Here is an 8757-nt window from a genome sequence, read left to right on the forward strand (position 1 = left end):
TGTTCTCAGGGTGATCAGCTGCCATTGCAAAACATCAGTTTATATCAACAGGTGAGCAGAGAGGCAGTCTGAGTTCTCTCTCTCTCTCTCTCTCTCTCTCTCTCTCTCTCTCTCTCTCTCTCTCTCTCTCTCTCTCTCTCTCTCTCTCTCTCTCTCTCTCTCTCTCACACACACACACACACACACACACACACACATACACAGAGGTGAAGTGGGGAAGAAGAACTGGATGACACACAGAGGGACAGAGGGAGGGACTGAATTACCATAGAAACTGGTTGGACTATTCAGAGAAGCACCAGAAAAAGGTGAAAGCTGAAGTAGTCAAACAGTCAAGGTCACAGACTGCAATAGCAAGACTGTCATTGTTTACAACTCATGTTTGCTGAGTTTTTTTTTTGAATAACCAGGAAAAGGTGTTTTTGAAGCTGCTGTTATGTAGTTGCACTGCAGGCAAATCCTTTTGGATGTTTTTGTATTTTCTTGTGATTATTCTGATGGGGGACAGATAGAACAGGAGCCATATGGAGCAAAAGTCGGTGCTGGCACAGGTAAGCTCTTTGTTGAACAGCAGATTGCAGTGATGCAGGTATTTATGAGTTAGATGCAGTTCCATTTACACATACAGACTTCATAGCAATTAGTTTTGGTCCAGAGCATTTGCCAAAGCAGTAAAACAGTTCATTTTTAAATATCAGTTTAATGATTTGTTTTCTTAACTAATTTTGAGTACATTCAAAAACTGCCCTGGAACATTTCTTAATGAGAGTGAATATTAATTCAGAGGGAGATGATACAACAGGCTGGACTTTGTGTATCCCCGGTTTTCTCAGAAGCTAGTAGCCACTCCTGGAAAACAACTTTGATTTGGCTTCTATCCAGTACGGTTCACTTCTTGTTTTGGACAGAAACTATTCATTTTTATTGATGGGCTCGTAAAAAAAAACACAATTTATTTTTAAGCAGATTTAATGCATTTCAGTAGCAGCAGCAAAATTTGATCACCTGTAAAATCCAAGCCAAACTATTGCTTACCTCTACAGTTTGTTGAAACTAATATACTTTACACTTCTTGCTGTCAGTTTTTCAAGATAACTTACTGGCCTATCATCCTAAACTCCACAGAGAAAATCAAAGAAAATGTGGTACTTACCTTTAACAAAGCCTCATAAAAAATATGCCAATTATTTATCAATGATAGAGCTGAATGTGCTTGAACAAGAATGCATGATGTTTGTATGTAAGATCTTTAGTTAACCTGTCTTAAAGGAATGTGTTTGCATCCATTGTGTTTGAGCTCCTTAACTACACATCATGTATACTTTACATTTTGGATGTTTTTCTATACCATTTCAGGCAGCCATTAGTTTCCATTCATTTCCATATGGTATTATAACTTGGGTGAGATGTCTAATCCTTGTGGTCAACATCAAATCTTAACATCCAGTAAGTTTCAAGGAACAACTAATAGATTTACATATCATACAAAAATTAATGGGAACCAATGGAAGAGTAGAACAGTAAAACATTGCAGCAGGTTTGCAAAATGGATATCTGTGATTTAAAGTCTGTCTTTTTTTTCCTAACCTTTTAGGAAGCCATTGGTTTCCATTTTGTGTCAATTAACAGACTCTTGAAAATTGCTAAAGTTGTATAATTCATCAAAGTGAACAAGTCTGAATTCACTTTTGTGAACTTAAGTTGTTATCATGAGGTAATGCCATGGAGACCTTTCACTGTTTATTTACAGTTTTTCACTGCAATTACAGCAATTTGGTTGATTGTCTGCAAAATTATTTATTAAAAAGTATAGTGTGATTTGTAGTCAAAGAGCTTAACCTTTAAAACGGTAATTACACCACCTGATGCAAATGATTATATTAATGGTTTACTATATTAATGTGTGTTATTTCATAAACCATTAACACCAGAAATCAGTTCTAAAATGTTGTGCTTTGCTCTTGTTTTTAGCTGTGAGACAGAATCATTAAACTTCAGCATATCAGTGAGACTCTCATAGGTTGTAAGATCATGTTTAGGTTATAGGATGTAGATGTACATGCTAATATGTCATGTTACTGGTTGACACATTACCCTTATTTACTTGAACTCCGTGGTGAAGTGGTGGTATAACCTGGCGATGGCTCACTTAACACTTGCACAAACATACAGAGTTGCACCTGCTTGTGTGCTGATCCTAATATGCAGGGGTACAGCTGATGGTGAAGCATCACCTGAGTAAATGTTGTTTATTTGGAAAATGTTGGCTTAGATGTTGCTGTAGGTCCTGTATATGTGAAAATTTGATTAAAATTTGGGATTGTGAGGTCATCTCTGACATAGTATGTAGAGTGAGAGTATGACCAATGTACAGATGGATGCATGGAGACACCTAGGGGAAGCGTGGTTACTTATTGCTGAGTTAATGGGGTGAGAAGAGACTGAATCAGCAGCATACCCTTGTGCACAGGAAGGCAAACAAGCACTAAGAATCAGCAGCATACAACAGGAGGTCAACACATTGTGCAAAGGCCCTAGTCAACAGTCAAACGATAGGGGAAGGTGGGGTAGTAGAAAGTACTACCTCTTTCCAGTCCTCCCCCTCAATATGAGCCAAGAAAACAAATGTAGACAGTTTTTTCAAGAGGATTTGAGATAGATTAAGAGTCAACAGCAACTGGCAGCTCTGTGAGGCTGTGCTTAAAGTGATGTCTTGAGCTAAATGCTAATTTTAGCATACTAATATGTTCAAAAGGCAATACTAACAATGTGGCTGATGTTAATGAGGTGATGTTTACCATGTTCATTTTACTTTAGCATGTTAGGATGCCAACATTTGCCAAGTAGCACTAAATATGAAGTGCAACTGAGGCTGATGGGACTGTTATTAATTTTGCAGGTGTTGGACAAATTGACATTTTGACCTGATGATGGCGCTAGATGAAATTTCAGAGGATCAACAAAGTTAGTGCAGTTCATCATCATCATGAATGTCTGTACTAAATCTCATGGATATCCACCCAACAGTTGTTGAAACATTTTAATCTACACCAAAAAATGTATCCTGCTATTATAATAATTTATACATGTGTATATGGTGGCACTAGAGGAAAAGTCAGGGCATCACCCAAGTCTTTAGGATTCATTCATAAAATTTTGTACCAGCACTAGTCAGTAGATGTTGAGATATTTCACTGAAAAATTGAAAATTTTGACCTGGTGTGGCACTAGACGAAAGGTCAGGTGATCAACAAAGTATGAGTTTGACTGATAGATCCATGAGTCTGAAGGCCTTCTAAACACCAAAACACTTTACAGTGGTTTATAATAAAATGAAACAGGATCTTATAACTGCAACGTTATCACGGCAACAATCATTTTATCTTCAGTCATGGCAAATGCCAGGTAAACAGTAGAATTTAACTCTTCACGTTACCTGTAATGTGTAATGTAATATGTGTGCACACACATATTTAATTGGCCAAAGCTTGTGTTGCCACATGACGTTGCATAATGTTGCTGTAAAACTGAGCCAGTTTCCACTTCTTTGCTGGAAACAGTGGGTGAATAAAAAGCAATTTCAGAAAGAATACTTGAGGTTGCATATCTTCACAATGTTTAATGTTAAACATCTGAGATTCATTGAAAGGAGCATTCAGCAATCAAAGAAATGGCAAAGTAGAAGTAGAATTGGAAAAAAAATAATGAATGAAAACAGTATTTTGGTTAGAGAAGAGAAACTCACAGTAGCAGAGTGGTAAGTATGACATGACTCTGTTGTAGAGCTTACAATCTTAGCTGCCATTCAAATAACTGTCTGACTGACTGGCATTGATCAGCTATACTTGCAAACCTCCACTGATATGGTTGTTTTGTGCATAGAGCCAGTAAAATATTCAGATTACTCTAGTAAATTGAGATAAAGTTAATCAGATTAAGTGACTATGACTAATTTGTCTCTTTATCTTTAGGTGAACACCCACTCCTGGACCTGACCATCTAAAGTCAGCTAGAGTATACTGTAAAGGATCCTACAAAACATTTCACATCACGGAGTACAAGGATGACAGAGAGGAAGCCTGAGAGAATGCCAGACGTACAACCCACAGCTTTGTTCAGCTTCTTGCTCACGTGAAAATCACTTAATCCCTCATGATGGCATCCAGCAGTGGAGTTTCTCAAAACATCACTGTCTCTATACTCCATGACTTCCTAAGCTCCTTCTCACCTTTTTCCACTCCCTCCACTACCCCTGCACCTCCGTCTTGCAGCATTGATGAGTCCTACAAGTACATCTTTCTCCCCATCTGTTACTCATTCACCTTCATCTTTAGCATCTTCCTCAACTCTGTCGTCCTCTTCCGTTCCTTTCGTCGAACCAAGCGCTGGAATGCTTCACTGATCTACATGGTGAACCTGGCCTCCACAGACTTTATGTACGGTCTATCACTGCCTTTCCTTGTGGCCAGTTACATAATGCGTGACCGCTGGGTTTTTGGGGACTTCATGTGCCGACTGGTCCGTTTTCTTTTCTACTTTAACCTCTACTGCTCCATCTTCTTCCTCACTTGCATCTCTGTCCACAGGTACCTTGGTATCTGCCACCCAATGAAAGTCATTACACTAGAGACCAAGAAGGCTGTAAAGTGCACATGTGTCCTGGTTTGGATTGTAGTGTTTGCTCTGACCTGTCCTATCTTCCGGTTTGCTCAGACTGGTCATGTCACAAGATTGGCAGGGCTTGGCGGCAATGCAAGCAGTGCTGACAACCCCAACCATGAGCAATTGTTGATAAACGGTAATACCAGCCAGGGTAACTGGGGAGGGATGGTTGAAGAGTACCAGAACTGTTGGGATGATGCCATTGATAAAGAGTTTTCTGATTATGTGCCCTATGGCATCATCCTCCATTTGTTAGGTTTCTTTGTGCCTTTTTCCATAATTGCTTGGTGTTACTCTCACGTAGTTCTGACCATATTTAGGACTCTGCATTCTCAACCCTCGTCCCACAGAGGTCCAAGAGAGGGAGGACGTGAGGGAATGGACAGACGAGAAAGGAGTAGCCCTAGAATAGTTGGACGAGAGAGAAGAGGAAGCAATGGACTGTCAAGGGCACTGGGAAGAGAAGAAGGGATTTCCATTTTCCTTGGCACTCACTCCCCGTATGCCAATCGCAGACGAAAATCTATCAAGACCATCATCACCATCACCCTCCTCTTTGCTCTGTGTTTCTTCCCCTTCCATGTTACCAGAACTATCTTTCTCCTGTTGAAAGTGACCAAGGGAGTTCCCTGTCACACCATGACCATGGTCTCCATGTGCTACAAGATCACGAGGCCCTTGGCATCATTCAACGCATGGCTCAATGCCCTCCTTTACTTCCTGACTAAAGACAAGGGGGGAGCTCACTGTTGTCAGGTGGTAAACACTACCACCCAACAACACGGTGGGCTTCTGTTGCCACTGAGGATGATGGGAAAAGCAGAGAATGCAGAGGAGGGGAAGGTGGAAGATGTGATGGTTAATAAGGAGAATAAATCACTTCACAACAGTACATCATACACGAACAGAGCAAAAGTCAGATATTTAGTTGAATAAATGTTTCATGCTGAATTAAAGAATGACTTTTAGATGCACTGTAGATTGTCTTTTATTGGAAAACAAAATATTGTATAATATATAATATGAGCACTGTAGCAAAAGCCATGATTAAAGAAGACCTAAGCAAGAAGCCCAATAACATGCCTTTTATTTGTAATTTTATGTGTCTAATTGCTAGTCATATTTTAAAATTTACCCAAGAAGTTCCGATATGTATCCAAATCACTATGATGGCAATCTGTTATTTTTTGTGCAGGGTGTATATTAATAATGTGTTATAGAGTAAAAGTGCTACGCTGGGATAACTGATAGATTTCCTTTTAAGGCCAGGTTATGCTTGAAACAAAGTAGATTGTAAGACCTGTTGTTAGACCACGTCTAGAGGCATAAGTGTTTATAATTTATCCAAATGGCCACACTTGAATGTGGGGTGAAAAGCCTGCCCTCATAGAGTGGGGCAAAATGTGATAATCAATTAAAAGAGGGAAGCAGAGCACACTTTCGGACAGTCTCTTCTCAAAGTTATTCATGGGGGCGGCTGTGGCTCAGGAAGTCGAGCGGGTCGTCCACTAATCGGAAGATCGCCAGTTCGATTCCCGGCTCCTCCAGTTCACATGTCAATGTGTCCTTGAGCAAGATACTTAAGCTCCTGATGGCTGTGCCATCAGTATGAGAATGTGTGTGAATGATTAGATTTCCTCTGATGGGCAGGTTGGGACCTTGCATGGCAGCCCCAGTACCCATTCAGCATATGAATGGGTGAATGTGATTCGTAGTGTAAAAGCACTTTGAGTGGTCGGACGACTAGAAAGATGCTATAAAAGTACAGTCCATTTACCATGGTGTTGAACTGTTCACATTCACTAGAAGCAAGAGGCGGTGTGCTTCAAAAGGAGTGCTTGTTGAATTATAAAACAGGAATACCCCCAGTTCCACACACACACACAAACTATAACTTTTCTAGCTTTCTAAAACTGGCAATCACGCCCACTTTACTCTGTGATTGGCCAGGTGTCTAGGGGTGTGAAAGGTTTTGAATAGCAGAGTTTGAAGCTTCAAGCTCTCTTTTCATTTTTCATTCTCTACACAACTACTTCTATCATTTTTTTCTGTGTACTACAACATGAATGCCTTCCAGGGGAGACTGTCCAAAAGTATGTGTCATTTTCCCCATTTGTACAATTCATCACATTTTTTCCCTATGATGGCAGTCTTTTCCCCCCACCTTCAAATGTGACCATTCGGAACAAGTTTAAACATTTTTGCCTTTAGATGACTCTATGTACAAATGAATTTGTTGAAAGCATAAAGATAATTTTTCACCTCCTCTGCAGCCTGACTAGCGCTTGGCTTCATAAATCATTATAATACTAAACCTGCACACAGTAAATGTTCTCTTGAGTATGGTTGCTAATATAAAAAGTCATCAGGTTTCAGAGCATATTCCTTTCATGGTCCTTACTTTTGTAAAAGTCTTCCCACCTAAATTAGAAAAGCTCCTTCTTTGGAAACTTTCAAGGCCAGACTTAAACCCACATGTTCACTGCAACCTGTTTGGCTGGTTCAACCCACATATCTGTAACACAGATCCTGTTATTTACCATTATAATCAACATTGTTTTCATTGTTTTATAATTTTATCCTTAACATTGTTCCTATTTTGTTGTTATTTTCTCACTTATTGAACATTAATGCAGAGTACAGTGTTACTACTTCTGCAAATGTTGTTTGTTTTTTTTTGTAAATGTGTGGCACCTCAGTGTGATGATGCACATAAATAAATCTTGACCTGACTTAACCTGATGTGTTGGACCAGTAGAAATTGTAGTGTCTGTTGAGTATTATGAATGCATTATTGTATGTTAGGCATTAGAGCACAGCATTGCTGTACACTGTACAGTGGAGTGTTCTTCTTTGAGTCACCTGGGTTTAATTCGTTCTGCTGTGAACAAAGACCAGGTGATACAAGATTTCACACAGCTTTGGGATTGCTGCTAGTCTGAAGTGAAAATCTGTATAAAATGTGATCGCAGAATTTTGTGTCTTAATGGCTGAGCACTCAGGACATGTTTGTTGGTCATCATCTACCAACCCTTGAGCACAACAAAGCAGGCTGAAACAGTTGCAAATACCAAGTGTCAATATGTGCTCCTGAAGATTACATCATGATTACTGATTTCCTCATGATCGATCAAGTTCACCTGAGTTATGAGAGAAATGGAACAGATGATGGCAGCTGGGATTTCCCTATGGGGAACAGTGGCATGCATGGCAGAAATATTTTCCAATACAACAGCCATGCAGCTACCATTATGAAAAAGCTAAAATTGAAATTCCTGTTCTGTGTCTGAATTATTATATCATAACTATATACTAACAGTATGAAAATGTTACTTTGTACAATAATAGTAACACTTTTTGCATGTAAAAGGTGTACGTTGATACAATATGGATATGGAAATATGAATTGTGTGAGACATTTTCTGACTTATATGACAGACAACAAAGCAGGGCCAACAACAAATTCCAATGTAAGAATTTAATCTTAAAAAGTGTTTTTTGCAAACAGCTAAATTGGGAACACAACACAGTTCAGTAACACTTTTCATGAAGCCTAAGGCATAATGGATTCTGCAGGTTTTGCATGAAAAGTTATAGTGAAGAGGAGCAGCGCGCACAGCTCCAAATCTTGAACACTGTATCGGGTATACAGTTGTGGTAAGGATCAAAACAAACAGAACACCGGCACAAACCATTACCACACTTTCCACTTTCTAGTGTTTCTTGTGGCACCTGTTTGGCCTGTAGGTCATGGCGGGGATGCCATTAGGGATAAAAGTCGATATAGCATCCCCTTTGCCATTACCAACTCTAATAAGCAGCCTGTAAAAGGCTCCAGAGTAATCCCCGGCACAGAGCCAGCACAGAGCCAAATGCTCTTGAATGTGTGCTCTTTTGTTAGGATCAACACATGGTGTTATGGTCTTATTCCACTTCTGTCTGACCTCTACTACCTATCTGCCCACCCAAGTAGACGATGAGCTGCCATGAGTATTTTAAACCATTACCACACTTTCCACCCACACGGAAAGAATCATTTTATTCATTACACTTTATAACTTTTCATGCAAAACAAACAGAACACCGGCACTCACA

General features: G+C 39.6%; 1 protein-coding gene across 1 annotated transcript; it reads left to right on the forward strand.

Annotated features, from left to right (window-relative positions):
• The first annotated feature begins 282 nt into the window (after window positions 1–282).
• Window positions 283–7399, forward strand: si:dkey-6n21.13 (P2Y purinoceptor 3). Its single transcript, XM_067580455.1, has 2 exons — window positions 283–551; window positions 3972–7399. The coding sequence occupies exon 2, from the start codon at window positions 4153–4155 to the stop codon at window positions 5596–5598; it is 1446 nt and encodes a 481-aa protein (XP_067436556.1). The 5' UTR covers window positions 283–551; window positions 3972–4152; the 3' UTR covers window positions 5599–7399.
• Window positions 7400–8757: the final 1358 nt, after the last annotated feature.

This window comes from Thunnus thynnus, chromosome 22, assembly GCF_963924715.1.
Source record: "Thunnus thynnus chromosome 22, fThuThy2.1, whole genome shotgun sequence".
Taxonomy (NCBI): Eukaryota; Metazoa; Chordata; class Actinopteri; order Scombriformes; family Scombridae; genus Thunnus; species Thunnus thynnus.